We start from the raw sequence: 20,004 nt of genomic DNA, 5'->3' as shown, positions 1-20,004 counted from the left end.
TTTAATTTCATGTCAAGTGCTTCTTGGACATAAAAGTGAAAAGTAGGCAACAGTCCCATGTGTCCTTGGCCCAAATGTAGCAGCTCTGTGGGCTTTTTCAGGAGCCTGCTGTCATAGAATGAAAGAATCATTTTGGTTGGAAAATACTTCTAGGATCATCAAGTCCAACTGTTAACCTTGCAATGCCAAGCCCACCGTGTCCCTAGAACCACGTCAGATGACCAATATACAGCATTTTCAGTGAGATGCAGGGAGGTGGAAGGGCTGAGTGTGGTGTGAGGAACACAGAGTGCTCTGTGCACCATTTTCCTCAGCGGGAGGCAGCTCTAGGGAGCAGAGGTATGAATTGTTCTGGTATAAATTGCTTATTAAGGTGTGAAAGAAGTTCTGCCTTAGGGCTGGACAGTGTTTGGCTGCAAGGGGCTGCTGTCCCATGGGGTTCAATAGCCCAAACACTGTGGAGACAGCACAGGCTCTTGATTTTACCTTTTTTTCCCAACAAAACTGTGTGAAATACAACTCAATGGACACAGGAGAGATGGGGGCAGATCAGCTCTGTCTTGCAGACTGAAGTGTGGTGGACACTGTATGGGGACACTGATGCCTCCTGGACAGCCTTTGGGGTGGCTGATCCTGGTCCAGCCCCACTCCTTACACGATTTTTCTGCAGCCCTGGTTTTGTTGCTCCCAGAAGAAAGAGGAAGAAGCTGAGAGAATGGCCCTACATTTTGGGGGGGAAAAAAACCCCCACTGCTTTGCATCAGGCCACATCCTAGCAGAGTTGTGTGTGGTCAGTGTGTCCTGAGCACCAGCAGCAGGGAGTTTCCCACATCATTCCCCATGGAGCTGCTCAGCTCAGCCCCCAGCCGCCTCTGAGCCCCTGTGGGGAGGGAGGTACACAGTGCCTGCGGGCAGGTTAGCAAACAGACCAGCATGAATAAAAGAAAAAAGAAGAAAGTTGGGGGAATATAAATTTAAGGGGTGTGAAAGAAATTGAGGAAATGCATTAGTCAAATTGTTTCAAGGCCTTGAATAGTGCTTAAATGGGAACTTTTACCATGCATCGGTTTTGAATGCAGCACAAGTCCGTGAGTCAGCACGGGTGGGTGTACTGGGAATCTTTATGCTTCCTTTTATTTATTAAATGTTGGCCCTGCCTGTCAGGAAGCCATTTAGCATCGGGAACATTTGCACTTCAATTGAGTAGAGATTCCGCTGTTTTACCTTTTGCCCCTGAAATTTGTTTCTCTCGTGTAGCCTCCTATGATTTGATTTCCCTCCTGACAATACTGGGTTTTAAACAGGACATGGCAGCCAGCTTTTGCTGCTGTAAATCCCTGCCCAAGTCGGTGTAGCTGTGGCGTTTTACACCTTGAGTGAGCGCTTTGCAGACTCAGCTCTGGAGAAGGTATTAGGGAGGATGGATACACTTCTAAATTTATAAATCACGGCAAAGCAGTTTTTAACAAGCAGAGGTGTGATCCTGCATAACTCAAGCCGCTCTGGCAGATGATTAGTGACTTCCCTCATAATAATTAGTGGGATGGTTTAGAAATTATTATTATACTGGGCTCAGTCAGTCGTGCCAGCAGAGGCTTCCCACTCCGTCTGGCTTCTGAGACACATTGTCTTCATGAGTGTGTTGAGAAAAGATCTGTGGCCTCCCAGCAGCAAAACCCAGCTGTAAGAGCTGTAGGCAACCTCCAGAGACCACGAGGTGCCTTGCAGGAGGATGAGAGGTCCCACTGGAAGGACCACCCGCTTAACCTGACCAGGGATTTTTTCCTGGCTGCTCCACCTTTGCTTAGAAGCTCATTTAAGAGGGAAAATAAAGAGCCCTTCAGGCTCACGAGTCCACAGAGACTGTCCTGGTTCCATAGTCAGCAATTTTCAGTGCTAATAGCACTGCTAAGTGCCTGTCCCATCCCTCTTAACAGGCTCCACCTGTTGCATTAGAGCAGCCCTGGGTGGGTTTGTTCATTTGATGCTCAACTCTCACAGGCAGGTTGTCTTTTGGAAACCACTTAGCACTGGAGTGAAACACAGGGAAAATGCTCCCTGCTGTTTGCAGGGGTTTTTTTGTGGAATTTTTTTAACTATTTGCACTGGAAGGCCAAACCCTCCACTAGGCTGAAGTTGCTCTGGATTTACACCTTCAAAAGTACTGAGCTCAGGAGGAAACAAGATGAGGCAATGACTTTGATATCATCTGCCTTCTAATCTTGCAGCTTCCATCCAGAATGTAGAATTTATTCTCTGCTTGGCTCTATACTTGCTTGTTTGTTTTAGGCAGTCGATTACGAGATGAACAGAGCTTTCATGCTGACAGTGATGGTATCAAACCAAGCTCCCCTGGCCAGTGGCATCCAGATGTCCTTCCAGTCGACAGCAGGAGTCACCATTTCAGTCACAGATGTCAACGAAGCACCGTATTTCCCAACGAACCACAAGTTAATCAGGCTGGAGGAAGGGGTGCCAACGGGGACCGTCCTGACAACGTTTTCGGCGGTGGATCCCGATCGCTTCATGCAGCAGGCAGTAAGGTGGGACACCAGGCAGCCAAGGGGCTCCCCTACAGCTGAAAGCTAATTTCCAAACTGACTGGTGGGATATGAATTAAATGCTTGGCAGGGAGTGGCACCTGCAGTCGAGTGCTTGCACAGTGTCCTGCACGCCTGTAAACTCACAATCCCCCTGCTCCAGGTAAGCCAGGCTCTGAGCAGCTGGGCTAAGGAGAGCAGACAGAGCTGGGTCCCGTGTTACTGGCTTGCAGTGGGGCAGGTCACACCTTCAAATGAAGCAGGTTTCTGCATTGTTACAGGGGTCAGGGCTGCCTTGCCCAGCGTGCTCTGGCCTGTGTGGTTCGTGCACTTCATAAACACAGAGGTTTGGTAAAAGGCAGCGTTAGTATTTCTGTTTTATGGGGGGAAACTGAGGCACAGAAAGGGCTAGGCCTGGTTTTTCAAAGGGAATGGCTGGGATTTTTAATCATGCCTTGTGTTGCTTCCAGAGGATTTAGGTTCAACCTGGCTTAAAAGCGCAGTGCAAGAGGAGCTGTCCACTAGCTCAGAGCAAGGCTGGTGGGGTTACAAACAGCTGCTGGGCAGGCTTTTAAAGTGTCAGTAGTTCAGTATTGCCTGAGCAGTCAAACACCCACTCACAGGCCACTGGCACTTGGTCTGTATCTCACTAATGCTCCCCTTGCCTGCTAGTAGGCAAGTAGGTGCAATTTGTTCCAACCTTCCCTTTCTCTTCAGAGCAGCTGCCAAACATAAGCTCCTCCTTAGCTGCTTTCCCAGTGAATGGGATTCAGCTGGCAAAATGTTAACCTTGTAAAAGTGAGATTTTGATCCAAGCAGCTTAAAATGACTTTTAATTCATGCTGTGACCAAGAAGGTGTCACTCACTCTGTTTTGTCCCACCTGGGCAGACTGGGGACTGAATCCACAGTCCAGGATCCCAGCTCACACACCTTCCCACCAGGAAATAATTGACAGAAAAGTGTAGGTGAAAATGAGAGCCCTTGTGACACTTTCACAACTATTTCAGCTCCATCTGTGCAGACAGGAAATGCATTTCCTGCTCTTGGATGCTTCTACATCCACAGAAATTGGTTTCTTTTTTAAGAAAGTCTGTAAGGGCTAATAGCACTGCTAAGTCTGTGAGGGCTGCAGTATTTTTGGCAAAACCTGAGTATACAACATGACCACAGCTGAGACCACTTAAACTTGCATCAGTTGTGACATTTTGTGTCAGGAAGAGTTTGAAATATTTCACCTGGCACGGAGCTGTCTGGTCTAGAAAATGATCGTTTATTCACTGCCTCATCTTGTTGTCTTTAGACAGGTATTGGGACTTTGGAGGAAAGAGACCATTCTAACTAACAAGCTCATTTTTCTTATGTTCTTTTTGAAATATTGGCCTTTGAAGGGTCTTTATTTCCCTGATGTCTGTACCAAGGCTGGTTTTCAGAGGAGAGAACAACTCATTTCTGATTGAGTACTCCCTCTAACCTGGAGGGGGGTGATCTGTAATCCAAACGAGCACCTGCTGTTCCTATCATTGCACAGGGCACATGTAGGGTCTTGTAAGGCTTCCTGTGAATATGAACAGCCAGCTACTTGAGTTGTTTCTTTCTAGGGCTTCCAGGACACACATTTTGTGCATCCACCAGCACTTAATTTCCAAACCCCAGTACAGTCTCTCTCCCTTTGCATCAGGACAGCCAATGCCCAGGTGTTGCCAGAAGCAGTGGGGTGTTTTTGGGGTCCTGTCTTTGTGAGATGGAAAAACAGATATTTTAGTTTTTACTTCACAGTTGGCATTGGTGAGTTAGGAACAAAGATACCCAAAAGGCTAAGCCTACAGATCCATGATAAGCACTTTGCAGAGCTGATCCAGCTGCTAGAGCCTTGCATACAATTTTCAGTCTCTAAATAGTCTTTGATGAAACAGAGTTTTTACAAATAGAAGATGAGGAAGCAGGAGCATCTCCAGTAATGCACGGCTTGGCATGGCCAGTGTCACACCTCAAGGTATCCTCATTAGCCACAGACACATTCACAAAGCCAGCTTTAAGACTGGATCCCTGGTCATTAAACAGACAAAGGGCAGGAGCCTCACAGCAGTGATACTGGAACGAAAACATCCCAAAGAGTCTAGCTCCATGAAATGTAATTCTATCCTTTGGCAGCAGTTTGTGCCAGCTGTGTGTTGCTTTCCTCTTCACATAGATTGATGCAGCTCAAGTTTCCCTTTGAGTTTCTGCTTCAAACAGCCCAATTCTGGAAAGGGATATTCACCAGAAGCCAGTAGTGCTCTCACCTGTGTATCTAATGATAATCATATCAAATTATCAGCAGGTCTGAGTTACCCATGAAATAAGCTCAGCTTCTGTTTGCTTATTTCAGCAGTTTATAGTCTGGCTATATTTATTAGCTTCCAGTCAGATAGTTATGGTCCGTCTCAGTTCAAACAGTACAAAACTGAGAGGTAGAAATCAAAAGCAATGAATTAAATAAAAGTAAGAAAACAAGCAAGCGAGAAAGATGAACTGAACACACTGATCTGGAGAACACAGGAAAAGTTTGCCCAAAACAAACCATGTTCTCAGCTGGTTGCATGGGACATGAATAGACAACAACTGTGAGTTCACTGAATATTTGGGAGGGGACTCTGGTGGTGTGGTATTCCCAAACTGTTGTTTATTCGTGGTGGGCAGAAAACAGGGATAACCTTGGCTTTAAAAACCTGTTTGCAGAAGGGCAAAGTCAGGAACAGGGCAGAGCAGGAATCCATTCTCTAATTCAGGCATACGAATGCAGTGGTCATTGCAGACCCCATTTCTCCTCATCTGCAAGATGTCAGGAAATGTCCTCTCCTAGCAGCAGGAAACAGGCATGTAAGTGCCACTTAGTGGAAAGAAAAACCTTTAAAACTAAAGAAATTGAAAAATTGAATAATTGTAAAGGTCAAAAACCGGATACTCAATTAGCATTGTGTTTGTCAACAAAACCAGTTATCCAAAGGTCCTTTGAATCATGGGTCAGGAGTCCAGAAAAAAACGTATTTCAAGCAATATTAAGGATATGTCAGTGAAAAGACTGCCGTGTATTTATTTCCTTTCTCTGTAGATACTCTAAGCTGTCAGATCCTGCAAACTGGCTGAACATTAATGCCACAAATGGTCAGATCACTACTGCTGCTGTCCTTGATCGAGAGTCAGACTACATTAAGAATAATGTCTACGAGGCCACATTCTTGGCGGCTGACAACGGTGAGCCCAGGCTTCACATTGTTCATGCTTCAGTAAGACTCTAATGTGATGCATTAAGAGAAATGATGCCCTGACAGAGTTGTCAGTATAAGTTATCTTTTTCCCAGGTTTTTATGGTCAAAAATGTGAAAGTGGGATGGGAAATTGCTGGAGTAAATTAAATGTGCGCAGTATACGGAGAGCGTTATTAAGGGAAAGGGAGGACAAATGGAAAATTGATTTGGGGAGCTCAGTGTAGCGGTGTAGCCTGAACTTAAAAAAGTGTCAAAGGGATGTGCTCTCCAAGGGGTGCCAAGCACACCGGTCCTGGTAATCCTCCCAAAGGCACTGATCAGAGCATTCAGGAAGCCTTCCATCAGGAAACCAGAAATAATTTTATGGGATGTCAGGAGGGTATTAAAAATAAGTCCATCTGTTGAACTGTGGTGGCTTTCATAAAGGTGTGGCTGTCACTGGAGCCGGGCTCTTTCTGGCCACTGCCTTCCTGAGATGCGCAGCCGTCATCCGATCATCTCGGTGCTGGTGTGCTTATTACCAAAGCCACTGAGGCCACCCAGGTCTCTTGGAGAAGTCCTGTTGGCTCTTTTCTCCTCATTAAGGATCACTCAGTTCTTTTGGTCCAGTCAGCGCTGAAAACTCCTGCACTGGCCTCGCTCAAGGGTGAGCAGCCCGGTGCTGCTGCCCTGCTTTTCTCTTTCTAATCCTGGTTAGGAGGAGTTGATGAACTTTGCTAACCACACCCAAACGTGGCCATTCTGGTATTTCATTCCTCAGTTCCTGCAGCTGGAAAAAGCTCAGGAGTTTCCCAGGACTAGGAGAAGGCCTTCCTCCCCCTCACCCACCCTCACCTCCAGGGTGCTGAGCACTCAAACCAGAGCCCTGCTTCAGCAGCACAATTAAGTCTGGGCTTGGCTGTGAGCACCTAAGTATATTGCTCATACTCTGCAGGTGCTTTCAGGGCAGTGTTTGTGTGATCCCTCAGGCTGAAGGTGCCATGGCCATTATGAGCAGATTCAGTGGTGCTTGCAGGGCTAATGAAAACTTCCTCCCTCTGGGGCTCCATGCATCACTTCAATCATTGCATCCCGGGTCACAGGGGCAAGGGAAACTCATGGAAGAGTTTCAGTGCTGAGGAGTTGTACCAAGAAGTGCATTTTACCCTTCCTTGTGCCTTGAATGGTAGGACTCACCCCACAGCCCCATCCTAAGCTTCCCCTCCATGAAGGCAGCCAGGACAGTGAAATTCAAAATATTCCCGAAAGGGTCTAGTGGTCTTCATCTGCAAAAGCCACAGGGCAGAACAGGTCAAATGAGTTGGCCAAGGCTGTTCACAGGTGCAGTGGTAGAGTTTGAACCCACCAACCTAATCGTCACCATCTGACCTTGCAAATCCCAGGCACTTGGTGCCACATGATGTGGAGTTAACCCCTTTCCTTGGCTGTGATGCTGATGCTGCAGTGCATCAGCGCCTCCACATCCATCATTTCAGCAGCTCAGAAAGTGAGGGCCTAGATAAATCTCTTTATTCTGAAAAATTAATCTATCACCGGTATATTGCAGCCATCAAAATGCACATAAAGCAACACCTTATTTAAAATTCTGTCTAGAGTGCTTAGGATAACAGCTAAAGTTTCATCTAGGCTAATAGACTCTTACCACATTTCTCCCAAGTTCCAGGTTCTCCGGCATCACGTACTCATCAAAGAAAAGCTTTGGGTCAAGGGTTTTGGGGGGGATTTTTCTCTCTTTCTTGAAGAAGCAGCAGCATTTTCTTTCCTTGAAGTTCTTTTTGCTGCTCTCAGTACATGATAAAGGAGAAGTTTAGCCAAATACTCCTTGGACGTGCTCTCTTTCTCTCCCTGGGCTACAGTGCAGAGGTGCTGTCTTTAAGAAGAGTCTTGGCTGCAATGTAAGGAGGGCAAAAGGGGAATCCTAATCAACAGCGTAGTTTTAACCTGGTTTCCGAGGAGACAGTCCCTTGGATCACACAGGTGTGGAGCCTGGCAGTGTTTGAACCCCGAAGCCAATTTCAGCCAATCTCCCAGGGAAGCTGAGAACTTAAATATATCATATTCCAACAGGTTTCAGGAAGCAGAGGGCTGAGCATGAAAACCTTGGCTTATGCCTTGCTGTGGGAATGCAGACACTGGCCCTGTGAAAAAGGCAGTGATAGAGAATGCAACAGTTACACGTAGATGTGGAGGTTGTATATTCCTCTTCCTTTTGTCATTAGTATTTCAATCTTAATTTCAGGGATCAGACCAGCTTCTCCACTGGAGTCAGTGATACTATTGCAGTCCTCATCTCCTGAGGATAAAGTCCAAGGATCCTTCATCATACATCAGTACCTGCTTTATGTCCTTGCTCTCTCCATATTAGACAGCTGAAATAATGTGAAATGTGCCATAGTTTGTAATATTTCACCATTTAAAGAATTGTTTACTGTTCATGTCTCCTGAAACTGCCCCAGAATTGCGCTCAGGAACACAAAGAAACAAAAAAACCAGGACTCGGAGCCCAACAATACTCAATGGCCCAACAAAAGTACATTTGTATGTGCAGCAATTGCAGGTTATGTCAGCCACGTGCCAGTTAGTGTCTCTTAGGACTGAGGGTTTGTGTTCAGTCTGTCTCAGAGGTTACAGTGGGAGCCTTGCTTTTATCCCAGAAGATATTCTGGGTAACGTGGATGCAGTAAAATCACTTTGCTTGGTCCCAAAAGTCAGTTTTCATGTTCAGCCCCCAGTATCCTGATGGGCTGTCTGCCTCTCCAGAAGCTTTCAAGGCTGATCAAAAGACATTGTTTTAGAAGGAGACCTACCCCATGCTTCCAAGATGAAAGGATGAGAGTCCATGATTGAAGAGCTTGTGTGGAAACCATGAAAAAAGGATTTCCAGAGTTCCTTCAGAATTTTTGAGGCTCCCTTGAGAAATGGAGGAAGGAATGTAGGAAGGAAAGTCCGAGGAAGCAGAAGCCTGGTGGGGAAGTGGTTTGTGTAGTTTTGTATCTAGCTCTGGGAGGAAGGGCCAGAACTGAAAATACAAACTTGAAAAAGAATTGCTGAAGCCATGCTGCCAGAGGAGAGAGGCAGGCAGAGGGCAGGCCAACACAGAGCTGCCAGATAAATGTGTGGGGAGAGAAATGAAAAGCACTGCACCCTTTCTGGGAAGGCTGTTCTCTCCTGCCAGGGCAGATACTACTTTGTGTAAGTGGTCATTAGTCAGACAAATGTGCCTCTCCATCAAGAAGGGGCTGGAGGACCAGGACTGCCATGCTGTGGCATCCCTGCTGGTTGGGACAGATGTGGAGAGGATGGGGAACTGTGTATTGGGACATAACACTGCTGCTGGGGGTTAGTGGCATCACCCAATGTGTCTGGTGATGGCTCATACTGTGGGCTTTGAGCAGGACCTCTCACCACTGAAGCTAGGGCTGGGTGTGGGACATACTGGAGAGGTGGGCTTTCTTTGAAGCAGAGTAATGGTCTCAAAGCTGAAAACTGGCCAGCAAGTGCTACAGTAAATGCTGACCCATGGCTTACACTATGTAGGTTTTTCTCCCCTCCAAGCCCTCTTTTTCCTCTTGTCAGCTCTCTTTCTAATGGTTTTTCTTCTTCCAAACAGCCATTACCAAGATTTGCAGGAGCAACTTGGCATCACCTGCTTGTAGTTTCAGGGTCTAGGGGCATTGCTGCAGGCTACACATCTGCAGAACTCAACCTCCTGTTCTGCAGGAGCAAAAAACAGCAACATTAGGAGGCTTGGGGAAGTTTTAATAATACCACGTAAAGCAAGGGACCGTGAAAGTGCAGCATGTCCCTAATGAGGTCCAGGGAGGCAGGGTGAAAATCCTGGTTTATTGGGAATGGAAGGCAGAGAAGGGGCTGGTCTGTGGTGTTGCCACTCCCTGGTGGCGGTCACAGGTCCGTGTCTCCCGTGCAGGAATTCCCCCCGCCAGCGGCACCGGCACGCTGCAGATCTACCTAATCGACATCAACGACAACGCTCCGGAGCTGCTGCCAAAGGAGGCGCAGATCTGCGAGAAGCCAAACCTGAATGTCATCAACATCACAGCCGCGGACGCTGACATCGATCCAAACGTGGGGCCCTTCGTCTTCGAGCTGCCAAGTGTGCCATCTGCGGTGAGGAAGAACTGGACCATCACACGGCTCAATGGTAAATGGGGCAGGCAATCCTGAGCACATTTGGGCTCTGGTTCACTAATGAGCCCACGTGCGGCTTCCAACTTCGAAACTTTCTCGCTTTTTTTATCTGATTTTTATTTTTTAAAGCACATTACGGCTGACATTATAGACAAGATAGTTAATCAGAAATGATTTGTATCAGACCTGCAGCATAACTCTAAGAGCCTTGGCACTTGGCTTTTTTTAATGCAGTTCATAATTATGAACAGTTATCAGTAGTGAACAGAGTATAAATCATCCATAATGGCCAAGGGGAAAAAAGCTATTATCAGTCTTCCTTATGTTCCTCCAGTGTAATTGTCATAAGCCACAATCAGGATCAATGTTCATTTCTCTGACCATAATTGCATAAAGGCAGCCTTTTAATTTACCATGGAACCAGGAGGGCTAGGTAAGTGTGAAGATTACTAGTATGTGAAGGATTTTTATATTGCAGAGTGCAACCACAAATGGCCCTATTTGCTCTGCTTATTGGTAGTTTCAGCAGAGGATGGAAAATATTGTGGAACTGTGGGCTGGTTTTGGCTTCAAAGCTGGTCCCTCTCACTGAGGTCTGGCAGAGGGTGCCAGACCAGGGGCAACAACTGGTGCCCTCACAGCTCCGGGCTCAATCCCAATGGGTTTACCTAGTTGTGCCTGTCACCAGTGGATTCCCAAAATCCTGAGGTGGGAGTGTGGGTGAGTGTAGAACCTGCCCAGTGGCCAGGGGCAGCCCAGCCTCAGGAAGCATTATCCATGTGTTCCTATTTGTGTTTGATGCCGTTTTGAACACGTACAACTGGATTTGCAAATGGCATCCAGGTGGGTTAGTGCAGCAGTGAGAACACACAGTATTTTGCAAAGCACGGGCTGGTTGTTGGCCAGACTGTTTGCCAGAGGTCTGAAGCTGTCCTGGCCAGGTGTGTTGTTGATAACCTCTTCTGCAGGGCTCAGAAGAGGGCTCTAGCAGAGAAACCCTGCACAAGTGCAGCTGCAAGGTTTTACCAGTGTCTTTCATCTGTCTGTCTGTCTGTCTGGGTGTGCAGGGGACTATGCCCAGCTCAGTTTGCGGATCATGTACCTGGAAGCAGGAGTGTACGATGTGCCCATCATCGTGACGGACTCAGGAAACCCCCCCTTGTACAACACCTCTGTCATCAAGGTGAAGGTGTGCCCGTGTGACGAGAACGGCGACTGCACCACCATCGGGGCCGTGGCTGCTGCGGGGCTGGGCACGGGGGCCATCATTGCCATCCTGATCTGCATCATTATCTTACTGAGTGAGTACCACAGGGCCTGCCCTAAAATCACACACTGCTTTGGGTTGGAAGGGACCTTAAAGCTCATCTCGTTCCAATCCTCCTGCCATGGGCAGGGATGCCTTCCACTATGCCAGGATGCTCCAAGGCTTGTGCAACCTGGCCTTGAACACTTGCAAGGATGGGGCAGCCATGGCTTCTCTGGACAACCTGTGCCACACCCTCACAGTAAAGAATTTCTTCCCAGTATCTGCTCTAAATCTATCCTCCTTCGTGTTTCCCTGTTCCCTGTTGTCCTGTTTCTATAGCTGGCATTATTTACGCTCCATGCAGAGGGCAGATCCCTGAGCTTGGGCTGTGGGGGTGGTTCACACATCTGCATTCAAACCTCCTTCACTGCAGCATTAGCAAAATGAGCTCTGCCTGCATCAGACCTGTCTTTCTAAGACTTCCAGTAGCTTTGCAAACATTATTACACCTGACAACAACTTGCGAGTAGTGAGTGTGATAGGATCCTCCATATTTTGCAGGAAAAGATTGAAGGCCCCTTCCAAATCCCTGTGTCAGGCTCTCCCATAGCTCTCATGTCCCTGGCTGGCTGTGGATATACTGGTTCCCAGTACCAGATACACTGGTTATTAGGGTCTGGCTATTCCCTTTCAGAGCCAGTGCATAACTGTGTTTTTCTGGTTGTTCCAAGGAAAAGAAGAATGGTAGTTATTCCCGTTGCTTTTTGAATGACTTCAGATTGGAGGATCATGGGGGATTATGAGTGTTTTTAGAGGAAGGATCCCCAATTTGTCAGGGACGCTGGAGGACTGGGGATACATCACAGGTAAAGACTGGCCATCCCTTTACTCAAGGCAAAACTATCCCTTTTGCCCAGGAATGCTGTCAGTCCCAAGCTTCCATGAGCATTACCAATAACCACGTGTGCACACACTTAAAAATAAAAATTCTATCATTATAACTTCAAGCAGGAGTTGGCACAGTAGGAATAGATAAAAACAAGCGCTGAAATGAACAGTGAGGTAAATATTCATCAAGAAACACAGGGTGAATCCATGGGACTCTCATTAAAGCTAATGGGAGTTATGGTGCTAAATCACATTTAATTTTTACCCCCAGTGCATCTAAACAGAGAGCAGACAGGGCGACGTATGCTCCAAATGTCACCTAATGGGGCCATGACATGGTACATTAGGAGAATGGGTCATCCCTGGACAGACATCCACATCCCGAGCCAGTGGTGGGAATGTATTGGTGTGTAATTGATCTGCTGGATCAGGATGGAGAGTGAGCAAGGAACTGGGTGTTTGTGCTGACCCTGCTCCTCTCCCAGCCCAGCCAAGCTGCTGGAGCATCCCTGTGCCCAGCCGTGATGCCCAGTTCCTGCCCTTCATTCCCAGTTTTGGCTGCTCCCTTCAGCCGGGGTGGATTTTGGGGCACTGTGGTCGCACACCCCGATGAAGATGAAGATGTAGATGTTCATCAGCCCCACCTCCTTTTGCTGTGCAGGTTTGCTGTTTCCCCTGGGCTCAAAGTTTGCATTGGAGCCACAGAGGTGATTAACACAGGTCTTCTTTTTGCTGCTCTTGAATAAATCCAGTGCTAAAATACAATTTTAAACGGTTGAAAATCCTATTGACTGAAATTAACTTCAGCTGAAGGACATTTGATTTAAGAGATTCCTCTTTCCATTTTCAGATACATTATCCCATTTTAAATTACGGGTTTTATTACAAAAGCTTATTTTTACATTCATTGTAATTCTAATTGACTTTTTTTTTTATCTTGGAGAGCTGCAAAGCACTGCATCAGTGATGAAAAATGTAATTTGCAATGATCAGTTTTACAGTTACATCCTTCCAGTGTTTTGCCTCCTTTGTATCTGTTTCATATCATGACCTCTAAACAATAGCCTAGAAAAAGGCAGATGGGGGATTTTCTTGTGCTATTTGTCCATTTTAGAGTCAGTAGGTCAAAGTTGGATGACTCTAAAAGGAAGAAAAAGCAAGGGGAGAGATCCAGGATTGCTCCTGTGAAGGAAGTTTATGCCTTTACCTTTGCTCAGAGGGGTTTTTTTCTTCTTCTTGCTACCTGATGTATTAGCTACACAAATAACACATTTAGAAGAGCAATGCAGTAAAAAATTGTGAAGGGTGAAGACAATAGATTTCAAGGAAAACTACATGCAGAGCGAAAATGGTTCTAACAGCAGTAATAGCACTTCCCATTCTGCAGAGTGAATAAAAGGAAGGAGAGTGCACTACATCCACCATTGACACTTTGAAGGTCTTTTTTTTTTCCAAGGTAGCTCTAAAGGCATTAATGACACAGTTTTTTCCACAAGTGCATGAAAAAGTATCATTAAAAAAAAAGAGGAAATAAAAAGATAAACCCCGGTAACCATTATAATATTGTCTTTGTGGACCAGTCAGGTATCTTGTTGTGAGAGACTTGAAAATGAACAATGAGAAAAGGAGTTCAAATAGTCTGCTAAATAGCTGAGGTTTTATATTGCAGATAAGAGTTACATATTCTTTCCTTTTCTTTTTTTCTTTCTTGAATAGATCTAGGATAAGCATTAAAGAAATGCTGAACTATCTGAAAACAATTCTGTTAGCTGGCAGGCAGGGATGGCCGCCAGTTGGCACACAATGGCGGTAATTAGCTGCCTGGTCCTCTTCGCTCACTTCACTGAATGCCTGTTGGGTATAAACACTTTGGTGCTGGGAGGAAGAATCTGGATCCTCCTAACCACCTCCTCCTGCAAGCTGGATGGCCCATCCATGTGCCCGGGGTCTGGTCTCAGCTAAAACCTGTGAACTTTGGGATCTCGCATCCTGCCTGGGTTTGGTTGTGTTGGCTGCGTTGCTTTGGCACAGTTGAGGGTTGACCCAGGTGAAATGAACGTGGGACACTTGTTCCCACATCCACTGTCCATCCATTGATCTCTTCTCCTGCAAATTGCCACCGTTGCAGCTCAGCATGGGGCTTGCATGGAGAATGGGGGGGGGAGGGCAGACAGTGGGAGGTGTAACTGCATCAGCTGTCCAGGCTTAACTTCATCCTTCATGGCATTATTTGCAGCTACTGAGTACAAGAATGAAAACAAACATTTAACACATTCTTGAAGAAGACAAGATCTGGCTGCCTTATGTTAGTGGAGACTTGAGTTCCCAGGTCGTCTTCCATGCAATAATTCACAGGGATCACACAGCCCCTGGGACAGGGGTGTCCCTTTGGAGGGTGAGGTTGTGGAGCAGTGAGGCAGTGTTCCCTGTGGGTAAAGTTAGGAAGGGAAAAATTTCTCATGATTCAAGAACTGCTCATCTCTCTCTGTTACTGTACTGAGAGAGATTAGCCAAGCCTGGCATGTGAATGCTGATGCCCGAGGAGCTTGGCTGTGTGCTACCAGATATGCTCTCCCTTGTTCTGCAAAGCGAGCCCTGCTTTTTGAAAGGATTTCAGATGATCTGAGATTTGCTTTCCAAGTCGATGGCCAAATGTATGTGCTAATGTCCTGGCTAATCTGATCTCAGAAGTCTAAAGAGCCTCCTTCATGGACCAAAGAAGAATATGAGGGAGGCCAAATTGGATTACAGGACCCAATGTTGTGCAGCCTCCCTAGATCAGTCTTGCCTGGCCAACTGCAGTAAACAGCAGAGACTGTCACAGTCAGGGCTTGTGACCTGAATGGGCTGAACCTGTGCCATGCTGCTGGAACAGCCCCTTGTGCACAAATTTGGGGTATCTGTACCCATTTCCTTCTCTGCAGCTGTCTTCCCTCCATCTTTACTTTATGCCCCTGAATAAAATAAAGGTGGAAATCTAATCCTGAAAACTCAGCATTTAGATCAAATATTTTCAGAAAGCTGCAGTTTTCACACTTTCTGGTTTCTTCTCCTTTGATTTTGTGTTTTACTCCTGATATATATCAGCTCAATCAGCCTCGGTGATGGATCTTAAAGAAACTTTTGTAGTGGGATTCTGTCACAGTATTTACAGCTCTCACTGATCTGTCCTTTAAAAATTAGACCATGCAATGGCTTAACATTTTATTCTTCCTGCCAGCAGCCAGTGAGGTTCTCTGCAGTGGGCAGGGGCAGGTGAGATGTTAGGACACTCTCAGCCTGGCCTCATGCTGCAGGAGGTCCCAGCTCACCCAGCTTCCTCCCCATTGCAGCCATGGTTCTGCTCTTTGTGGTGTGGATGAAGCGCCGGGAGAAGGAGCGCCACACCAAGCAGCTCCTCATCGACCCCGAGGACGACGTCAGAGACAACATCCTCAAGTACGACGAAGAGGGAGGTGGAGAGGAGGATCAGGTGAGAAGAGCCCGTGAGTTGTGGCCAAGGAGCAGCTGTGCAGTCTGTACATTCAAACAGGCAGAAACCACATTATCTTCAGTAAAATTCATGCAAAGGATTGTGTTCCTTTATTTATGACCAGGCAGCTTTATTGGCTTCCCTGGTGTGGTGAGAGCCAGCAGGTCCAGGAGATTCAGGATATTACTGGGACACTCTCCTGTTCAAGCAGGACCCTGCCAGCAGGCCAGTGCCATGTGGATTTTTCTACCCCCTAGGCAATTTCCTGGGGAAGAACTATAAATCACTCAATTGACACTCATGTTCAAATTGCATTTCTGTTATTTAAGTCATTAAAATTGTGTATTTTACCAGAGATCTTCATAAAACCAGCCAGCAGCTACTGCCTGCCCAGCCCTGTGGCTGCAGGCTCTTGCCTTGGCTTGCTTGAGCCTTGAGCTTCTGTGGGCTTTCCCTGCATTTACTTAATCATCTCTAATGTGCCTTTAATACCTTTTAATTTCTGGACATGGTTTGTGAGAAGTGTCTAAAGAGATTTGGGGATTTTCTCTTTCACCACGAAGTGCACAGTGGCAAAGCTTTGCTGGGTGACAGAGCCCTGAGCCACAGGCTGCCTGAACATGTCAGATTTCCTCCAGTGGTTCTTCCTACAGACACCGATGCTGGTGTTGCATGAAAACTTCCCTGGCCTGAGATATGCTTTTTCACTGCTACATGTCCAATTCCTCAGCTAAAATAGCAAAGTTTGCTCACTCACATTGAAGTCACCAGTTTTTTACTCCTACCAAATGCGAGTAAAGAGCCCAGGACACTCTCAGATGTGATCTTCATGCAAATTGTGTGACTGTACACTGTGTAATGGCTTTATTTTTGCTTGTTGAATTGGACTGCGTGGTTCCAGGTCAGTGCTTAGGGATCCCACAAAACCACTACAGCACATCCTGCCCTGGAGGTCCAGGTGGCCTCCAAAGACGAGCGGGCGAGCCCAGTGAGAGCTGCCATGACAAACTTTGAGGCAGGAGTTTACCCAAATCTTGAAAAGTTCTTATTCCACAGAAAAATCCTCACAATTAGCATTTCTTTTTTTCTTGTTACTGTCAAGTTATTTATAAATGTTGCTCCTGGAGATTCAATCATCCCCGTCTGAGCACAAGGATAGTTTTCCTGGTAGAACATGAAGTATCTGGTTTCAGGCAACTACACTGTAGGCTTAAATATTTTAGAAAGGATTCATTAAAAATAACAGCAAAGGAAGAGCAGCAAAACACCATTACCTACATGAATACATTTTTAATGAAATATTACCTGGTTCTCATTTCGTGATAGAAACCTATTCTGTTGGGATTTTTCACAAGCAAAACGAGCATAATTACTTTGAAAGGCCTACATGCATAAATACAATACACATTTTAATGTTTTTACTTCTGTAGAAACGTAATTGCAATAACATGTCTACCAACACTGTGTCTCTACATTATATTATGTCATTTGTCAAAAAAGTTATGCATACACCTGTGCACACACAAACAAAAGCCAGGGTTTTATCCCAAATATTTAGAGGCTGTGTGAAATATTCAGAAAATATTTAAATACTTGATCTGATTTATAAGATACACTCTTAGGAGGTCAGTTTTATGAGTTACTCAGAGGTCAAATTTATCTGTAATTTAGATAGAGGTGCTACATACCCAGGGATAAGATTTGCCATCGAACTTCAGCTGAAACAGAATTAGAGCCCTCGACTTGTTTGCACATTGAGTGAGTAGGTGATCTGAACGAAAAGCTCTGGGTTTCACACTGTGTCTTCCCATTTGTCACAGGATTACGATTTAAGCCAGCTCCAGCAGCCAGAGACCATGGATCACGTGCTGAACAAGACACCCGGAGTCAGAAGGGTGGATGAAAGACCTATTGGTGCTGAACCGCAGTATCCTATAAGACCAGTAATCCCACATCCGGGGGATATTGGTGATTTTATTAATGAGGTATGTTCTATAGGAGGTCCTGTGTCACATCTTCAAAGCTTGATTAGCCAGCTAAAGTCAGGTTTCCCTGACTGCACAGACCAAGTGTTGTTACTGCTCACACCAGAAGTCTGATGCCAGCCAGGGAAAGGATTGGCATGAGCAAAGTATGCAGGGCTTAGCTTAATGAGGGCATTGAACCAGCAAAAAGCCCAAGATTTCTGTCCTGTGGGTGTCACAAACACCATGCTTTTCAGCACCCGGGCAGAGTGAGCCATTTGTGGCTCCTGGACTTGTAATTATTTCAGCGGTCTGCGCCTTCCTCTTAAGCTCTGTTTGGTGTAAAGCCTCAAAGAGTTTGCAGCACAGAGAGACTCAGATCAGAGAGGGCTGCTTTATTTTATGTTAGATTACTGCTCCTTTATCTGCCTGTACAAATATCTATCCATTTGGTATTTCTTATCTCAGTTTTAGTTTTGAGTGATTGAGTGGTTACAAACCAATCAATGCATTATTTCCTCCGAGGCAAAGCATGCTATCCATTTCCTAAGCCAGAAAAATAAATGTTACAGCCATTTAATTCTATTATTACATGCATTTCCTGCTGTGCTTTTCTCATTTTTATCATTAAAATCCCTTCTTCCTTTGTCCCTTTGCCCATCCTTCACTCACATTTACACACATCCATGCTTGTGAAGACTCGCTCTTCTTACACACGCCCCTGCTGCTGAAACCAGCTCCCATCTCCCCACGCTAAGGCCAGGGCTTCTGAAGGTGGGAATGTGGAACATTTGCTTTATTGCAGGGCTATTCCACCAGGCTTTTCCTGACGCTGGGCTCTGCAGCAAAGCAATTTTTTTTCTCCATATCCTGAGGCCATTTCCATGGCCTGCCTACACTGCTGCCCAGACCGCAAGGAGTAGCAACACTCCCCAGCCCTCAGCCCAGGATTCTGCACCCCACACCTGCCCTAATTGCAGAATTTTGCTTTTTTTATTTTGTTTTCCTAAAGGAATGAAAATCATCAGAATTAAAATATTGGTGGGAGAAGAAGGGTGCTGGTTTTTGTTTCATTGGCTAAGCCGGAAATCTCAACAGGCAACCCCAGAAAAGGCACGCTGGCTGGAACAGAAAGCTTTCCAGATCCAGAAATGGATCAACAATGGAAATAACTCCCCTGCCACTCAATACAACTCCTTTTCAGGGACACTGGGAGTTACTGGGTTTTCTGCTGGAGGCAGCTGAAAGGTCTCTACCCAGAGGTGCATCTGGGAAGCCCTGGGACCCTCATTTTTCTCTTTTAGCTTTGCTGCAGGGATCCCAAACATCCCCCCAGCCCAGACCCCCTCAAACCCCGTGGTGGGCATTAACACCATGTGTTCACCCCCCCAGGGCCTGCGTGCGGCCGACAATGACCCCACAGCCCCCCCCTACGACTCCCTGCTCGTCTTTGACTACGAGGGCAGCGGCTCCACCGCCGGCTCCGTCAGCTCCCTCAACTCCTCCAGCTCCGGGGACCAGGACTACGACTACCTGAACGACTGGGGGCCCAGGTTCAAGAAGCTGGCGGACATGTACGGGGGAGGAGAGGAAGATTAAACTGACCTCATCTTATTAAAAAAAAAAAAAAAAAATTTAAAAAAAAAAAAAGAAGAAGAAAAAAATTTAGGAACAAAAAAAAACAAAACAACAAACCCACAGACAACGTTAACAAAAAGAGCCGATGCAGGAGCAAGAACTGTACAGATGTGGCAGCTTTTTTAATTAATATCCCCTGCTGACTGTATTGTTATTTTTAGTGGTGATATAGGAGGTTTCTTTTTTCCTTTTTTCCTTTCTTTTTTTTTTTTTCTTAGAATATTGAGCTGTCTCGCATGAACACTTGTCTCTGCTGCAGGTTTCTTTTTGGGGTTTTTTGTTTTTTTAATGTCAGCTGGGATATTGCTCGTTTACCTGCTTTATGACTAAAGAGAGTGAAAGGCACTCTGTCTTAACTTGAATTTCTTAGAACAGAAGCACTGTTTTTAAAATATATATATATATATATATTTGAAAGTGCCTTTTGGTGCATGTGTCAGATTCCCTTCAATCTCAGGAGTGATGAAAACAAACATACAACCATCCTGGGCAGCACTCCCTGTGACCCTAAGCCAGTTCTAGCTGGGAAGGAGTTAACAAAAAGGAACTGTGGAGATTGTTTCTTTTTTGCCTTTTTTTGTTTCGTTTTGTTTTGTTGGTTTTTTTAAGGGGGTGATTCATTCTGGGGTGGAAGAGGATTGGGGTGGGGGGGGAAAGATGTTTTGAGTCAAAATCTTAACAGCCATCTTTAAGCCTCAGCAGGCGGTGAACTAGTCATCATGTTGTATATAATTCAGTGTTATCAGATGCAAAATACTGACCAGGGGCTCTGCTGGCCCCTGGTCACACTCAATGTAGCTGCATAGAACTATAGCATTGATAAAGCCTTTGGTTATTGCAACAGGAATCTCCGA

At 45.9% G+C, this 20,004-nt stretch overlaps 1 protein-coding gene across 1 annotated transcript in view; it reads left to right on the top strand.

The window, feature by feature from the left end:
- CDH4 (cadherin 4) overlaps positions 1-19,111 on the top strand; it is a gene marked incomplete at both ends in the record, with an annotated part of 419,822 nt that extends 400,711 nt beyond the window's left edge. The window contains 7 exons of the mRNA XM_082292618.1: positions 2,290-2,543; positions 5,634-5,776; positions 9,719-9,952; positions 11,007-11,240; positions 15,409-15,548; positions 17,369-17,533; positions 18,905-19,111. Of these exons, the coding sequence (XP_082148744.1) occupies positions 2,290-2,543; positions 5,634-5,776; positions 9,719-9,952; positions 11,007-11,240; positions 15,409-15,548; positions 17,369-17,533; positions 18,905-19,111 (1,377 nt within the window). The remainder of the gene's footprint in view (positions 1-2,289; positions 2,544-5,633; positions 5,777-9,718; positions 9,953-11,006; positions 11,241-15,408; positions 15,549-17,368; positions 17,534-18,904) is intronic.
- Between the last annotated feature and the right edge of the window lie 893 nt (positions 19,112-20,004).

This window comes from Coloeus monedula, assembly GCF_965178545.1.
Source record: "Coloeus monedula genome assembly, chromosome: 17".
Taxonomy (NCBI): domain Eukaryota; kingdom Metazoa; phylum Chordata; class Aves; order Passeriformes; family Corvidae; genus Coloeus; species Coloeus monedula.
Note: the sequence above shows the minus strand (reverse complement) of the source record. Positions and strands in the feature narration are given on the sequence as shown.